This window comes from Dendrobium catenatum, unplaced genomic scaffold (genome assembly GCF_001605985.2).
Source record: "Dendrobium catenatum unplaced genomic scaffold, ASM160598v2 fragScaff_scaffold_716, whole genome shotgun sequence".
NCBI lineage: Eukaryota > Viridiplantae > Streptophyta > Magnoliopsida > Asparagales > Orchidaceae > Dendrobium > Dendrobium catenatum.
Genome location: NW_021319178.1, coordinates 14,770,680 through 14,789,862, shown reverse-complemented (window position 1 = coordinate 14,789,862; position 19,183 = coordinate 14,770,680). Strand labels below are relative to the sequence as shown.

General features: G+C 34.9%; 1 protein-coding gene across 1 annotated transcript in view; it reads right to left on the bottom strand.

Moving 5' to 3' along the window:
• Positions 1–17,296, bottom strand: part of LOC110093052 (MADS-box transcription factor 50-like) — a 36,140-nt gene extending 18,844 nt beyond the window's left edge. The window contains exons 1-2 of the mRNA XM_020817811.2: positions 17,114–17,296; positions 16,843–17,033 (exon numbers count right to left, since the gene is read on the bottom strand). Of these exons, the coding sequence (XP_020673470.1) occupies positions 16,843–17,024 (182 nt within the window). The 5' untranslated portion in view covers positions 17,025–17,033; positions 17,114–17,296. The remainder of the gene's footprint in view (positions 1–16,842; positions 17,034–17,113) is intronic.
• Positions 17,297–19,183: the final 1,887 nt, after the last annotated feature.

Sequence of the window (19,183 nt, the reverse complement as noted above, 5' to 3'; positions counted from 1 at the left end):
TGTTGTTGGCCTTGATGGTTTTACTAATAATTTTTTTCAGAAGTGTTGGTGTATCATTAAGGACCTGGTTAATGCGGTGGTGGAGTTTTTTAAGGGAGTTCCTATACCTAAATACTTTATTGCCACTTCTATTGCTTTAATTCCTAAGTCTCAAACTATTAACTACTGGAATGACTTTCGACCTATTAGCTTATACTCTATTTTCAATAAACTTATTGCTAAAATTTTAATGGGAAGGCCTGCTTTAATTCTCCCCAACATCATTGCATTGAAACAATCTGATTTTGTAAAAGGTAGATATATATTTGACAATGTTTTGCTTGCGCAAGAATTAGTTAATGATTTGGATATGAAGGTGGTTGGTGGTAATATCATCTTTAAAATGGATATCACCAAAACGTATGATAATCTCAATTGGGAATTTCTTTATCGTATCCTTAAACTTTTTGGCTTTAACTTGCAATCTATGTTGCACCAATACACCAATTTATGACGGCGTCCTGTATCTGATACACCGATGCACGGATACGCCTTCGATACTCCACTGATACATATCGGATACGCCAAAGCCGTATCCAATTAAAATACTATTTAATTTCAAAAGGACACGCGTATCCGATACGCGTGTCCGTTGAAAAACAAAAAGAAATCCAAAAAAAAAGACGTGTCGTATTTACTTCCACGGTTGCGAGTAAGATTCTCTCATTTCTGAGATGGATTTGAGTCTCTTGATGATATGAAAATATTAAAAATGGTTTGAGTTTTATTCTCCTTATTATAGGTTGTAGTGACAGAATTATTCACTGAATGAAACCTGAAGTTGGGTGCTTTAAACTTAACACTGATGGTTCTAGAAATATTAATGTTGCGGGGTGTGGTGGAATCATTCGTGATTCCTATGGCACGGTTATTATGGCTTTTGCGGGTCCCTCTAATGATACTACTGCTATTCAAGCTAAACTTGAAAGTCTCTTATTTGAGATCCAATTAACCAATTCTCTTGGTATTACTAAGTTATGGATTGAAGTTGATGCTTTGTTTATTATTCACTATGTTAATGGTAGCATCTCCTCCAATCCGGACAATTTCTATAGGATCAGAGATATTAAACACTACCTCTCCCGCATTAATTTTAAAATCACTCATATATTAAGGGGGGGAATGTTGTTGCTGATTCTTTGGCTAAGTTGGATTGCAATTTAGGTAACTTCATTGAATACATTGACCTTACCCTTCCTAAAGAGACCAAAGGGCTTGCTAGACTTGATCGTATAGGTCTTCCTTACATTCGTTCCCATTAGCTTTTTGTTGGTTGTTTTGATGAGGATTTATTATGATTTCTTTTGTTGGGTTTGATGTGGTTTCATTGCCAGAATTGGCTTCTTAGGTCTTTATGTTTTCTATATTTTCTGTATGGATATTGGATTGATGGCGGGTAACTTTTATGGTCTACTTTGTCATGTTCTGAGGTGGAATGGTTTTGGTTATACTAGCTTTGAGAACAGACTTCATACAAATGGCTCTATCTATAATTCTAATCCTACTGGTTATAGGGATCCTTCTTTGTCTGATTGGAATTCTGATATGCTGATTATTGCTTATAACATTTCTGCTATCATCGATCATTTTTTTCTTGATTGGAACACTACTCTGGACACTACCCTATTTTTCGAGGAAATTTTGGTTTATCTTACCTGCTCTCATTTCAATATAAGTGGCTGCTTCGTGTATTGGATGAGGTCTTCTTATTGGAATTGGTATCGGGTTTCAGTAATTTTACTATCATTTTCTGTGGCATTGTGGTTGTTGAGAATCAGGTATTAGCTAGAGATAATGCTTTTTTGAAGGATGATTTGATTTTTTGTTGTTTTTTAGCTTGCTTTGATGAGTATTTCGTGCTTGATTTTGAAGGTGCTAATACGAGTTATATCAGCCATCCTCCTGTTTTCATGAGAAAAGCTTACCTGAGAAACTATTTATGTTTTTGGGTTACTAGTAAATGAGGTTTTTATAGGAATGAGGGTACCATTTCCTTTTCTATCTTGGTTGTTGATTGGTTGTTTAATATGAATAAGAGATTTGTGGGGAGCAATTTTATGAACTTTTTATTCTTTTTGCAGGAAGATGGTGCTGAATGTCTTTATTTTGATCTTCCTTTTTTGGGTGTTGTCTACTTGCAACCCTAAAATGTACTTAGGCTATTTTGTAATTCCTAGTATAATGAACCACCAGCTTTTAAGATTTATTTTGATTTCTCTTGTAGCTCTTATGAGCATTAGCAAACTGGAGGTTTCTTCTAAGGACCTTGTAATCCCTTTTTTGGTAATAACGCGTAAGCCCCTCAGTGGGTTTTAATTATGAAAAAAAAATATGAATATTTTAATTATTATGGTGTATGTAAGATTTTTTTTCTTTTTTTTTTGTTATTTATTATATTAAAATAAATACAAAAATCATAATGGAAGTTAATAAACTAAATAACAAGAGTGAATAATTAATAAATGTGTTTAACTTTTATTATAGTTTAAAAAAAATGCAACCATGGTATTATTTGACACTTACCTGAAGCGCTTAAGTAGCGACGAGGGGAAGGTTGTCTCTTAATTTTTCCCCTAAACGGGGGAGATGCCGGGAGGCCGCCAAAATTTGGACTGAAACAGAGGACACAGACTTGTCTTTGGACACAAAATGAACTATTAAATATTTGAACATAATTAAAATGAAATTGAATATGAGCTTGAACTTGCAAGGACTATAGATGACATATGACTTGAGCTTACTACTTGAAGTACTCAAGCAACGATTTGAATTGGAACTTGAATTCGCACACAAAACTTGTGATATTCATGTTTATTAAGTGAAGATGAGAATTACCCACTGAGTTTACTTAGTAAACTCAAACCACAAGTTTAAATGTTTCAGGTTATTCCTAAGAGAAGTAATGGCTGAAAGAGAAGAACATGTTTACAGAAGGCGAGGTGCAAATGACAACAGGTAAAATAGATTTTTGTGTTTAGTGGCTCTTCAGTTTTTGTAAAAGTTTTGAGGACTAGTTATCTTATACTTTTGGAAATGTACTATCGTCGACCTTTCGTACCCGCCTCGTTAGATCGAGCATCCGGGACGGGTCGTGACAATATGACTTGAGCTTACTACTTGAAATACTCAAGCAACGATCTGAATTGGAACTTGAATTCACACACAAAACTTGTGAACTTGAACCGAACGACATCATGTGAAAATTGAACTGTTTGGACAATAGGGGACTTGCATATCGAATGATGATAAAGAAGACTTGTTTTGGACTTGATCTTAGGCTCAAATCGAAGCCAAACTTTGAACTAATGATTTAAATCCTAACCTAAACTAAAGTATTTTTTTTTTTTAAATGAAGTCATGATTTGCAAAATAATGACTCAATTACATGTGAGCATGTACGTATAAGGTTGGTGATGTAGGAGTGATTTACAAATATTGTCTCTTTACAAGTGAGGTTGGAATTGTAAGTGACATAATCAAATTTTCTCACTATGATATGATGCTCTTAATGGATAACATGACTTCTTTGTAATGATAAACATTGATCAAATATTACATGTGAGTTAACTGCAACAAGTGCATGACAAGGTTCTAATAAGTGTTTCAAGTCATATAGAAGCAATGGAAAATGAAGCGTCATATTTGCATCGATCTTGCCAACATGCACATTAAAAGATGATGCACACATTGACTCCTACATACATAAAAGAAAATGAAATGAATAGCAAGGCTTCCTTTCAATCAATGGAAACCAGCTCGTAGATGAATATAATAGTTATCTACAAACACGAAAATTTTAAACATATAAGCATGGTAGGCTACTAATGAATGCGATAATTTATTGGCTAATGTGCATGAAGGGGATATGCTCCAGATATGATGAGTCCCCAATACATATGAATACTTATGTGAGGTGTCATTCATAAGAAAATAACAGAGGGAATTTTCAAATGTAGAACACTATACCTATAGGTGACAATCAACAACACGTAATGAATGTTATAACACTCCTACAATTAGAAACAATCCAGTACTAAGCAAATATACTATCTCCTTATAAGCAAGAGTAGATGGTCCTTATGAGAGACTCGACATACACGCTAAATGTTTCCCACAAGCAGAATGCTAAAAGAGTACAACAAAAGCAAGCTTATATGAATTGTTGTAGGAAATTCATTGTACACATAATGCATCATCCACGGGCTCTTGAAGAAAACTCGCTACATATATAAACTATATTCTACGAACAACATGCAAAACGACTACAACAAATGCAAACCCCTATGAACCGCTGAAGGAGACTTGTTATACAAACAAAGCAAGAGATTCGTTAATGCACTGTAATCCACCTGCATAAAGCAATAAATAGTGCACGAAAGTCTACCTGTATATAAAGGCAGATAATCGGTACAATGCTGCACCAACGGATTTGTAATATTCATGCAAGTGAATAGAAGACGTCTATAATATTTCTAAGAATACTCCCGCACATGCACCGTAATTTGTATACACATAGGTATACAAGGGGTAAGTACAATTAATTATAAACCCAAATGGGCCCTGGCAAGCATGTTGTAGGTATACATGTGACATATAGGGATGCTACATGGGTTAATAAATTTGAATTTGATCCTCCTAAGCAAGTAAATAAGGGTCAATAAGGTTCAACAAATAAAAATAAAATACCCTCAAACACCCGCATGGGCCCTGGCAAGCATGTTTTTGATGCATACATGACGTCTAGGGATGCTACGTGGGCTAAATGATAAATCTAAGTTCGAGCCCGATCTTTCTATACAAGTAGATAGGAGTCGACACGGTTCGAACCATTAAATAAATGTGGTCACGAGGTCGATCTATATATTTATTTTACACATTCATATTAGGCCTTCAAGGCCCTTTACAAGAAAGATTCATCAATAAAATCATAAACCCATATGGGCCCCAGCAAGCATGTTATAAGTATACAAGTGACGTCTAGGGATGCTGTGCAGGTCAATAAGTGAATTCAAGTTCGAACTTTATCCTTCTATGTGAATTAATAGGAGTCGATTGGAATCAAACCATCAAACAAATATATGATTGCAGCGACCGGTATATTTATCTTAATATATTCATATTAAGTCTTCAGGGACTATAACAATGAGAATTTACTAATAAAGGCACAAAGCCTATAACAAACCCGATCTTCTATCAACAGCTCGATAAGGTCGACAAGGTTCAGTCCATAAATGGAAATGACCCCAAACACTCTGATGATGGCCGTATTGAACGAAAATCTTAATCGATGGAGTTAACTCCAAATATTTCAAATATTCTCAAACTTCCACCAAAATTCAAGTGAAATGAAAGTGACCTCAGAGTCACCCCGATAATATTGGTCATATTGAACGAAAATCTCAACTAGAGGGGTTAACTCCAAATATTTCAAATATTCTCAAACTTCCACCAAAGTTCAAGTGAAATTAAAGTGACCTCAGAGTCACCCCGATGATGGTCGTGTTGAACAAAAATCTCAACTAGATGGGTCCATTCCAAATATTTAAAATTCCATCTCAAATGTCCCCAAAATCCAAACTCCAAGAGAAATCTCAATTTCAAATATTTAAAATTCAAAAATCAACCATCCAACCACTTAAAGCAAAATCCATCCACCCTCCATAATAGTTTTTCGATGTGGACAAATCTAAAAATTACTTCAGCTCACATAGAGCTAATGCCTAGTCGAAAATATCACTATGATCCATTCTCAAACAATCTCCTACAAGTAAAGACGTGATATGTTTTCTCTAATCGACGATTTTGCCACCAAATGACACCGCAGGATAAACAGTTATGACCCGAGGCCCTCTGAACCGAGTATATACCGACGGCTACAACCACCGGGTTCCGCCGGTAATTTAACCGGCGGTCTACCGGCGCTTGCCGACGGTATAGCGAACACACGACGCCCGCTTTAACCGTCAGACGACCGTCGGTAATATGACCGCCGGTTAGCCGTCGGTCAACTAACCGGCGGCGTAACGGCCGGAAAATCGTAGGTTGAGAATCCGGTTGCACCGGCGGTATGAGCCGCCGGAAAACCGCCGCTTAAATAAACCGCCAGTAAATGGCCGCCGGTAATAGTTTCCTACGCGATTTTTATCGACGGCTTGAATGCCGCCGCCAAGCCCCGGTAAACAGGAAAACCGCCGGTTTAGCCATAGTAACCGCCGGTTTTTGACGTTTTTCCTGTAGTGGTAGTTTTGCCGCCAAATTGCACCACGAAATACTAGCTATGGCCAGATCCAATACGCTCCTTAGTGACATCAAATCCTTGAGATATGAATCAATAGGATATTATCGATAGGGCACAAAGCCCTCTGTTAGCTAAGATGGATTCAAATTTGTCCCCTTAGATAAATACTCCCCCCAAGTCTACAAGATCCCCTTGGATGAAACAACACATGGCTACCGACAGGGATCCTTCTGTAAGGTTGGGTCGACTACCTCCTTTAACTAAGTAGACCAGTGACCACAATGGCCTAGGACGATGAAATCATGGGATCTTGATCGGATCCATCAACCATTCCCACACCATCAGCATTAAGTGTAAGGTGGTGAAATTTCTATTTTAAATATCAAAATATCAAATTCTCCAATTTCTTAAACCCATGCTGCTACTATATACTAGATACACGTATCATCTATATATCTGATCGACGATTAACCTTAATTGAAAGTTCTCTCTCGTTATCGGGAAGGGTAATTAACTATAGGAGCTTGCGCCTATAGGAAACCAGAACTTAGATCATAAAGTCCTCGAAAAAATGAGGGTGAAATCTTTGGGTTGTGTTTTATTTACAAACTCATCTGCCTTCTAAAATTTACCGCGAATCTTAGTTTGTTAAAACTCCCCCGAAAAGAAAAAGCAACAACCGAGAGGAGGCCGGGTTCAAATTTTCGGAGCCCACAAAATACATGGGCTATTCTTCCAAACACTCTTTGATAGGAAATAATGGGCTTCCTTCCACTCCATGCTTTTGCAATGTCATTCCCCGCAAACTTTTTATTGGAGATCTATTGGATAAGTAAATTGTGCATGTAATATCTTTAGCCCAAAATTTTTTAGGTAGCCTCTTACTCTTGAGTATACTTCAAGCTTTATCAAGGATAGTTCGATTCTTTCTTTCTGCTATACCATTTTGTTGAAAAAATATTGGCACAATCAGTGATTGACGTATTCCATTGACTTTACAAAATTCTTGAAATTACTTTGAAGTAAAGTCCCCTTTGATTGTAAAGCTTTGATCTTAACGCTTTCTTTCTCCACTAAGGCTTTGAACTTTTTGAATACTTCAAAGACCTTCAATTTTTTCCTTAAAAAATATATCCAAGATTTCTTGGAAAATCATCTATGAAGAGAAGAAAATAATTACTCTTACCAGAGAGCTTAGCTTGATTGACCACATACATCCATATGTATAAGTTCAAATGGTTTTTCCGCTCTCGAATTTGACTCCTTCGTAAAGCTTTTCCTGAATTACTTCCCGAGTAAGCAGCCATTGTATATTTGGTCTGGGTAATTAATGCTTGAAAGACCTATCACCATTTTATTCGCATGGCAGACCTCTAACCATTTTCTTTTTTGATAATAACTCAAGTCCTCCAAAATTAAGATACCCAAATTGAAGATGTTAGAGCTAGCCAAGATGGATCCATCTTTGTAGAAGACTTTGAGACATTCAGCAACATTATTTTGAATATTGAGCAAGAACATTTTATTTCTTGACATAAATATCTTTGCAATTAGGTTTCTCATATTAGTTCTTATAAAATATTTTTATCTTTCAAATGAATAACATAACCTTTCCTTAAAAGTTGGTCCAAACATAGGATATTACTCTTCATACTTGACACATAATAGACATTAGAAATGAATTGATACTTTTCATTCTTCGATCGAATAAGGATATTACATTTTCCCTTCACAGCTACCTTGGAAACATCTTCAAATGATACATTGCCACTTCACCGATTCGTCAAGTTCCACGAACATGCTTTTTCTTCCACGCATATGGTTTCTTGCACCTGTGTCTAGATACCATGCGTTATCTTCACTTTTTTTTGCTCTCCTTATATGCCAATAGCAAAGTAGTGTCATCTAATTGACTTCTCTCTTCCACGTGATTAGCCTTCTCTTCAACTTTATTGTTATTTGGAGTTATATATTATGCAACATACGTAGTGATCAAAATTTTTTATAGTTTCTAGCACATCACTTGAGATTTGTCATACCTTGGTCTTGATTCTTCTCTTCCATGCCCTCTTATTGAACTTCCTCCTTATCCAAAATTGATATTGTTATTTTTTTCATTATTAGAGCTCCTACCTTGTCCACGTCCATGACCATGACCTTGTCCTCGATCACGGCCTCTTCCTTGTAAACTTCTATCATACTTGAGTCTCTCTTCTTTACTTGAATTAATTTGTGTCTTCAGAAGTTATTCCGTGATTACTTGCTTCTTCTTTTTCTTTTCTTCATAGACTTGTACGTAAACAACCCAAGAGTTGCTCGATTATTATTGCCTCTAAGTCTTTGGTTTTTTCAATGATGGCGATAATGTGATCAAACTTTGAATCTAAAGATCAAAGGATTTTCTCCATAATCCTTACATCTTCTATCTTCTTTCCATTTCTTTTTAAGTGTTTATAAACGGTTAAGACACTAGTAAAGTAGTCGGAGACGACTTTGACTTTTTTCATATGTAAGGCTTCAAACTCGCCTCTTAATATTTGGAGACGCACACCTTCTTGACTTGCTCCACTCCTTTATAAGAGGTTTGAAACTTTCCCATGCCTCTTTGGCAGACTTTGCATAAGAAATCTTTTCAAATGTGTCATCTAATCCTTGAAAGATTAGATAGGGAGCCTTCTTGTCTCTCTTCCTTGAATCTCTTATACTATCCTTTTGAGTTTGGGATAGATTGGACTCATCTTGTGGCTCATTGTAGCCTTTCTCTACTATCTCCTATACATCTTGCGCTCCAAGAAGGGTCTTCATCTTGATGCTCCAATTGTCATAGTTGCTATTGTTGAGCGTTGGGACTTGCAAGGGGATCATACCATTGCTCGTCATATATCTAAAAATAAATATTAACTCTGATACCACTTTGTTGAAAAAAAGATGCTATTGTAAGAGAGGAATACTTATAAAACTCACTTTTATTTAACTTTTATACTTCTTGATTATACTTCATATAAAACTCAAAGACACCACACCTATTTATACTAGTGAAACCCCCATTCACTTCATAGCTTCATAGTATTATTTCTTGAATTGTTTATGATTTTTTTGCTAGTACTCTCACTACTTATTTAATACCATTATTATGTGTACACCACATCAAGCATAGGGTACATCAACCATGTCGTCCTTTTCCTCTTCAATATTAGCATATATTCTTGAAATAATCTGAAGTATCCAATGAGCACGATACATTCATTTTTAACTTTATCATATTCAACATACTTATCTGCTTTGCAGAATACCTTTATTGTGAAAGACTTAATATAGTGTGATCTTGTTGCAATTTATTCTCATCTCGAGAATTGTTCATAGCTTCTCACAAATTTTTCATATCATACTCCTTTTGTAATTATCACTATGAATCATTGAATCCTTTTGTAATTATCTCAATGAATCATTGATGAAGATCCCAGACAACGGGAGGAAAGAAAAAAAAAGGTAAATTTTATGAATTAGGCTCACATGGCATAATTATTGTACATAATTCAGTCCACTCATACCCCTTAGCTTGGCTACATAGAAATTAAATTATCGGAAATGGATAGGGGCAAGTAGTTACAACAACTAAGGATTGGCAACTACGAATGAATAAGATGCATGCAAGGAAAGATGGATGCTTTACAATAGCAAAAGAACCAATAAGGAGTCATGAAAGAAGAGTTAATAAAAGAAGCAAGGAGAATGAGTGATAGATTGGGAGATAATATAAATAATCTACTTTTTAAATTTTCATCTTTGTGCTAATTAATTTATCTTTATGTTTTGATTTAAATGAACTCCAACCATTTAGCATTTTTCATTATAGGTTCAATACATTTATTCATTTGTATAAATACTCGTATGGTCATATATAATGTGCTACCATGTGGATATGAATGACAAAATTATCAAATGAGGTGCTATATAAATTTTAAAAAAATTGTTCATTTTTCTGAACTTAAATACGACATCAATCTTTCGAAAGACCAAAGCAATTCATTTGCCTACTTACAAATGAATTTTTTTTTGAAAATTTTGAAAGAATTTTCAAGGCTTGTTTATTAGAAAATCCCACCAATGATGAGCCTAGAGAAAGTTTGAAGGGCATTCTTTAGATTTTCAACCCTCCTATTTCTTGTTGAAATTTCACCAAAATTATATTGCAGTCTTATTTTTTGGCATATCTTTTGATGAAGAAAAATGTTTTTGATGAGAATTTATTAATTGAATGAAATTCATCTGAAGTTTATAAAAATTTATTTTTAATATACTTCAGCAATTTTTTGAAAAAAAAAATCTGCAATAAAATCAATTTTCCTTTGGTGAATACTGCTAGCAAGATTATTATATATTAATATATTATGAATAGCTATATGTTAATGTTTATTTATAAATAAGATTATATTATGAATTGCTTCATTATTACTCATTAATATAGAGGTTGATGTGCATGTTAAGTGTAATCATTGCATTAACATCAGCCACTATCCTAGAATTTGGGGTGTTGTTTGTAAACCGTCAATCTTCAATCATTCTCATTCCGTGTTTCCTAAGTTCTTAAATATATATTACATAAACATCGAGCACAAGAGTCAGCTTATCGAGCCACGAGTTCGAGCTCAAGCCTGGCTCGGCTCGAAAGCTCGTTGAGCCATTCGTTTAAATTAAAATATATTTAATAATTGATTAAAATTAACATTTTATAATGAATTTTAATAATTTTAAATTAATTTGATATTAAAATATAAAAAATCTAAAATAACTGATTTTTTTAATTTAAAACTACCAAATCGAGCTCAACAATTGAGTCTAGAACGAGCCTATGAATCTTTTAACAAGTCGATCTCTAGCTTGAGAGCTCAGTAACAACTAAACAAGTTTAGCTTTATTAAGCAGACACTTATCATCTTGATGGATGATAATCCATCAATCACATGATAAGGAATTATCATTGCAGTTATAAATCATAACATATAATAATCATGTGAGACTATAGTGTAGCTACAATAACTTCCATGATTTGTCTTCGAAGGAAGAAAAATTTCAATAGTTTTCTTACTATTTGCACACTTATTTCATAAGGAGGTTAATAGTGCTCAACTAGTCAACAATTCAATATACTCTAAAAATTCACAAAGAGTAACAAAATGGGGAAGCAAAATGTTTTAAAATGATATCCAACGATGAAGGAACTAATCAACAAAAATAAACAAAACATAACCTCAGGAAAACACACTTACACTGTGAGATAGAACTGGAAGTGCATACTATAATAAGTTTATGAATCTTTATTACAAATGCATAAGATTTCCTTTCTAGAATACGTGTTAATCTAGGGTTTAAAATTATATTCAAAACTAAAAACTTGCTGAATATTTCCTCAAGTTTCAATAAATTAGAAATTTAATTTAATTTGCTCATATTCAAAAATGTTCGCCCCAAATTAAGTTGATTTTACATAAATTAAACTTAATACATGTGTGTTTTAACACACCCATATATAGATGCTTATGTAAATAATTACTATTAGGTAGATTTACATACATGCATGGCACAAAGTTCTTACATATTAATTTATCGTTGACAATTTTAAACATGTCAAAATTACATATTATATACTTAATATTTGTTTTTACTAGTGCTAAGCTTTATATCTTATAAGAATTTCCTCAATTGTTTTAACTTTTCAATATCATTTACAAAAATCTCACAAATTAAAAAAGTTAATATTCTTGCTCTTAATATGCACTCACATGAGGATAAATATTAGATAAGAAAATCTTCATCCTACAGAATAATGGATCACCAATTTGGATGCATGCCGGGTAGGTCAACTATTGAAGCCATACATTTATTAAGAGGTTTCATTGAGACAATACCGGAAAATCACCTATTATCGGCGAATTTTTCCGACAGAAAATCATCATTTTCCGGTTGATTTAATGGTTTTCCGGCTGATTTCAGGTGAAACTGTTTTCGCCGGTAAAACGAGCATTGGAAAAAAAATTTGGCGAAAAACAATCGCTAGGAAATTTTTCTGGCAGAATTTGGCCGCCGAAAAATTGTCCAGTGGAAAAATTCTGCCTAAATAAAAAAAAAACTAAAAATGAAGGCCCGAACCCCCCTCTTGTCACTCGCTCCCGCCAACCCGATTCCGAACAGACTACCATCAGCCCAAACTCGCGCCTCCAGCAGCCAGCGAGCCTGCCAGCTCGAACCCGGGGCTCCCAGCCCTCTTGAGCCGCCAGTCAGCCTGAACCCGCACCCGCCAGCATGCTTGCAGGCCCGAACCCTCCCGTGACCGCCAACGCGTCCCCGCCGGGATTCGAACCCCAACCTATTGTAATAACTTCATGGAGCCTTCCACTTTGCTAAATACATAAATAAGTTATATATTTTATATTTAAATATTATTAGCAGTATTAAAATTATATATATATATATATATATATCAAAGTTAATAAAGCAGACATTAAAATAATAATTAACTAAATTAAATTATTAAAGCAATATATAATTAATTAATAATTTAACAACTTATTTTAATTAATTAATTAAGATAAGTTATTAAATTAATAATTAATTAAAATAAGCTATTAAGTTAATAATTAATTAAAATAAATTATTAAATTAATAATTAATTAAAATGAGCTATAAAATTATTAATTATTTAAATCACGAAAATGTATTTTTTCAGAAATTAAAATGCACCGCAAATCCGTCTGAAAGTCCGCCGGTAACAAATCCGTCGGAAATTCTCCAAAAAGTCCATCGAAAAATCTGCAAAAAAATGTCAGAAATATTTCATTGTAATCCGTCGAAAATCAGCCTGAAAATCCTTTGGAAATCAGTCCGTCGGAAAGCCCCGGAAATTCCGCCAGTAATAGACTATTTTTCTGTATTGAAAAATATAGAGAGAAAAAGGAAGATCTACATATGATATTTATTTATTTAGAGAAAGCATATGATAAAGTTCTAAGATAAGTGCTTTGGAGAGTTTTTGAAAAGAAATGAGTTAATAACACTTATATTCAAATCATTAAAGGTATGTATGCAGGAGCTATTACTTGTGTTCAAACACAGTGGTTTGACCAAGTATTTTTCTATTTATGTTGGATTACATCATGGATCAGCCTTAAGCCCATATCTTTTTGCTTTAATCATGGATGTTCTCACTAGACATTTGAGAGATTGAGTATGTACCTTGGTGTATGCTTGTTGCTGATGATATACTTCTTATTGATAAGACTAGAGAGAGTTGAAGGTAAACTTGAATTATATATAGAGGTCAACCTTAGAGTCTAAATATTTTTGCTTAAGTAGATCTAAAACTGAACATATGGAGTGTAATTTTAGTAGCAACAGACCTAGTGAGGGAATTAACTTTGGGAGATCATGTCATTACTAAGAGTACATATTTTAGATATCTTGGATCTATTATTCAGAGTGATGGTGAAATAGATGGGGATATTAAGAATTCATGTTGGATGTTGAAGTGGAGGAAAGCATTGGGCTTGTTGTGTGATAGAAAAGTACTCAAACTTAGGGGAAAATTCTATAAGATGGTGGTGAGACCTGCAATGCTTTATGGTGTCAAATGTTGGCCAATAAAAGAGAAGCATAATACTAAGTTACGTGTTGCAAAGATGAGGATGCTCAGGTGGATGAGTGGTTTTACCCTTAGAGATAGGATATGAAATGAGTATATATAAGTGAAAAGGTTAGAGTAGCTCTAGTGGAAGATAAGATTAGAGAGTGTCGCCTTAGATGGTTTGGTCACATAAAATGGTGGCCTTTCGATGATCCGATTAAGAAAGTAAAGGTATTAGATTTGACTTATGTTAAGAAAGGTAGAGATAGACCTAAATACTTGGTTAGAAAATATTAGAAAGGAACTTCTTTATTAGATTTAAATGAGAGTTTGACTTGTAATATGACACGATGGAGAAAAAGGATTCATGTAGCCGACTCCACGTAGTAGGACAAAGGCTTATTGTTGTTGTTGTGTTGGAATAATGGATCACCATATGCGGGAATGATTGGATGGATGATAATCCATCAATCTCACAATTAGGAATTATCGTTGCAGCTATAAATCATAGCATCTAATAATCATGTGAGACTATAGTGTCGTTATAATAATTTTCAAGAGATTTGTCTTTGAATGAATAAAAAATTTCAATAGTTTTCTTAGAATTTGTATACTTTGTTTCATAAGGAGATTAATATTTCAACTATTCAATAATTCAATATACTCAAAAAATTAAAAAAGAGTGACAGATTGGGAAAGCAAAATGTTTTAAAGTGATATCCAACATTAGACTTCTTTGACAAAGGAACTAATCAACAAAAATAAACACAGCTTAACCTCAAAAAAACACACTTACACTATGAGATAGAACTGGAAGTGCATGCTATAATAAGTTTATGAATCTCTATTTCAAATGCATAAGATTAATTCCTTTCTAGAATAGGTGTTAATCTAGGGTTTAAACTATATTCAAAACTTAAAACTAGCTCAATATTCCCTCAAGTTTCAATAAATTAGAAATTTAATTTAATTTGCTCATGTTCAAAAATGTTCGCCTGAAATTAGTTTGATTCAACTTAAGGAAAACATAATACATGCAAGTTTTAATACACACACACACACACACTATATATATATATATATATATATATATATATAATCTAGATTTACATATATGCCACAAAATTCTTATATATTTATATATCTAACATCAAAATCCTTATATTTAATTATATAACTCCCTAGCATCTTAATAACATCATAATATGCAGATTAAAAGGTGTATCCAATAACGTTAACAAAAATATCGTTATAAAAATAATATTTTTGGCTCGAATCAGCAATAAAATTAACTCAAAGAAGATTACTTTTAACATGACTAGAACTTGAAGCCAAAATTAAAATTTTGAATTTTTAGCTAAGGGCATTTGATGGAACTTGACTGAACATGATCTCTTACATTGATCCTATAACTGTATAAGGTACCACACAAAATCCTGCCAACATATCAAAACTGAGACGCTATTGCAAACTAAAATTTCCATATATTTATGTAAGCGTACGGCTACTAACATTTTCAAAAACATAATAAAGATTGACTTATCATTTCAGAAATAGTACATTTTTTTATGCTCAATCTTTATCACAATAAGTTCCTCAAATCCTCGGTCTTCTTGGATATTTATCCCCAATTCTTTGTATACTGCTTCTTTACTATTTAGAGAAAGGCTCTCTACATCCCCTAAAGCTAACACATTTGACAAATGTGTCAAACACCTCATGAACTACAGCCCTTCTATTTACTTAATAAAGAAGTATAGCTCTCCCATATAACATTTTACAGCTTCTGGAACCTAAATTAAGCTACTTGCCCTTGTATGCTAAGGTTTAGTTTTTCATATGGAACTAAATTGCAGTACAGCTTTCAATAAATTGATTGGGAAGCAATAGGACTACCCGTGGAGCTACAGATAACATCATTTCTACCCAGTACTGATGCATAGAAGCAATCGCCAAAGCCATGCGCATCCAAGCAAAAAATCTATTAAGTACAATCGCGCAGTAAATTTCGCTTAAAAGCTCCATAAGCCCAGTTGATCAACCTGCTCACTTTCTTGTCCTATTTTTAGCAACAAAAATATTGTCCGATGAGTATTTCCACACATGAAATGAACACAACACTAAAAGAAGTAACTCTAGAAATGAGAACGGCTCACTAATTTGGCCAGAGTACAAATCCCTTATTTTATTTCACCGATGCATTCAAGCCTTGAAGATCTTCTTTTATTATTATTTTTTTAATTGTGAACATTATGCGAACAAAAATGATGATAATGCAAATTCGTGCGACGAATTTATGTCGATAGTGAGAAAAAATAACTCAAAAAAATATCTTGGGCACCCTCCAACCACATATTTTCTTCCATTGCCGTCCCCGATATTATTCCCATGTGCAAGCGGTACTACTTTCTCTCCCTTAAGAGCACCCTAAGTATTCTCCATCCGTATAATCCACTCGAACGCAATAGTATCTCCTCGACTTAAAAACAAGAATATAAAAAAAAAAAAAAAGAAACCAAAATGGAAAACCCTTGCAAGGAAAATGGAACGATAATGAACTAGACAGAAAGTTCCGCCTTTGCAGAAAAAAATAAGCCTATCCGGTACCCTAAAACAAGTAAAACTTCTAAAAAAAGAAAGCAAACAAAAACCGCCATTGATCTCATCTCAACTAATTCCAAAATCAAAAGGAGAGAGAAAGAGGGATTCCAAGATCAACACTGGCGTGAGATAACAAACCACAAAATCCGATCTGGAGGAGATATATCTCGACGTGAGTACTCGACTTGATGGTGAACATTAACTTTTTTTTGTTATTGCTTCAGGCTTTCAAATCATCCACAGAAACCTTAACTAGGAGGCCGATAAGATATGATATTAATATTATATAGAAAGAGAGAAAGATAGATAGAGAGAGAGAGAGAGAGGGAGGGAGGGAAATAACCTGGAACTGGAGAACTCGTAGAGCTTGCCGCGAGGAGAGAAGACGATAAGGCCAATCTCAGCTTCGCAGAGCACGGACAGCTCAAAAGCCTTCTTAAGCAGCCCATTCCTCCTCTTTGAAAACGTAACCTGCCTACTCGTCGGATTCTCTATCCGCCTCATCTCCGTCCTTCCCCTCACCATGTTTATTCTCTGTAAGGGGATCGGATAAACTGAAGTTAAGGGCAACGGATCCAACAAAGAAACAAAGCACGCGGTGATCATAGGCTAACCAGAAATAGAAACGGCGAAGAACAGCTAATCCCGTCAAGGAACGCCAGGTGGAGCGAATCCAGCTCCAGGTAGCAGATTCCTCTTCCACCTTCTCCTCCTCGACTTCCCCTTATTTCCGGGGCCGCAGCAGCGCGACAAAGACAAAAGAAAAGCCCAAAGATAGGCAAATCTTTTCCGGCTAATGACCCCTCCTCCCATTTTTCATCTTCTCCTGGGCCCTCCTTCAATAATACCTCTCCGGTTTAGGTAAAGTCGCGTAGCAGAGAAACGGAAACAACACGAAATCCGCCTATGGTTTTATCTTCCCACCCTTTTTCTGGTTTTTGCACGCTCTCACATGCGGTGGTGGGCGTGAGAATAAGACAGGGGACCAATGGCAAGCCGCACCGGCGAGGCAGGCTGGCCCACCACGCGGTACGAGGGTTGGGACTAGGTGACGAGGGTTCCGCTTTCGACAGGTACGCGTCCGTACAATCAACCTGCTTGATTTCGACACGTATGCGATCGTCGCAACGGCCCTGGGCAATGGGTCTCATCGGGTCACGTGGCCCATTCCCGAGCCCGCCTGCCCGCCCATTCTCCTCACCGTGCGATGCGGTGCCAATCCCACATTGCGCAATTAACTGCCTTTATTTTTGTCACCTTCACTTCATCAAAATGGGAATATTTTAAATCCGGTCAGAATCATTAATTAATTAGATATAATATAATAATTTTTTTGACTACTTATGTTTAGATTTAATTAAAATACATTAATAAATCATGTTAATTATATTTGAATGAAGATGTCCTCAATTTTCTTCATTAAAAACTTGAACTTTTGAATGACATGCGGAGATATAAATTTTAAATTTTTTGTAGTTCTATACTTTGTGAAAGTCCAGATACTTTTGTAATCAAAGTTTATCAATGAATATACTGGTAGTGACTAGGAGTGTCAATTATTGACCCGAATCAATAACCAAATAAGAATCCGACTTGAAAAACTTCATATTCTGGTTAACCCATTTAACAAACAAGTCGGGTTCAAGTTCCATTTTTTACCTGTTTGAAAAATTGGGTCGAGTCTATGTCAACCCATTAACACGAATTTGACCCAGTTTCACCTGAGTCACCCTTCCGACTTCAGACCTCGCTAGTCACCTAGCTCAAGCAGCTTGCTTGGACCCGAGTAGACCTTGCACTCGCGGCACTCACACCACAAGCCTAATCTTGCAGGCGCGCACACGCAGTCACACCCTCAATCACTCTCTTGCCCTCACACTTGCTTCCTTGCCCCCGCACCGCAGTCGTGCATTCCTCCCTCGCCCTCATTGAGATGCGATCTCAAAATAGCAAAGTGACACTAGCTCATTGGGGAAGGCATCATGGGATGAGCTCATGAAAGACTCTTTGAACCTAGTACAAATTATATTCTAACTTTGCTCAGACTTGATTTGAACAAAATTCATATTCAAACTAGTTTAGACCAAATTTATTCACGACGGACTTCAATAAGTATTCCACATGTAAAAAAAAAAATAGCTTGATGTAAAGTAAACTTTCAGGCATCTGAAATATTTCTTTCTTTTTTTTCTTTAAAATATAAGAAATCTAAATATTAAATTATATATTATGAAAATTTTTCTAGCTGTTAATTTGTATGAATATAAAATAGAAATTATTTTTCTAATTTATCATTAGTATCTATTGTCCCATCTTTTGATTAATTAAAAATACCTAAAATAAATATTCGACCTTTATTGTGATAGAATTTTGTAGCATCCCATTCAACGTGAAGCATTAGACATCATACAAGATTAAATAATTGCAGGCTTGCAGCTATCTACACGGATTGAATAATGACACTTAACCACACGTTATAGTGTGATGCTAACAACGCCAACAAAGCATGACATTTGGGAAAAATAATATAAGAACGGTCCCCACTTCCAAGTAATTAAGGGACTTTGACAAAAGATCAAAGATGGCACTTATATAAGTGAAATTATTACGTGTGCTCATCGGACGTCGTTTAGAGGCGAATCAGGGATGCGTCATGTCACTATTTTGTTGTGTACTAATTTTGT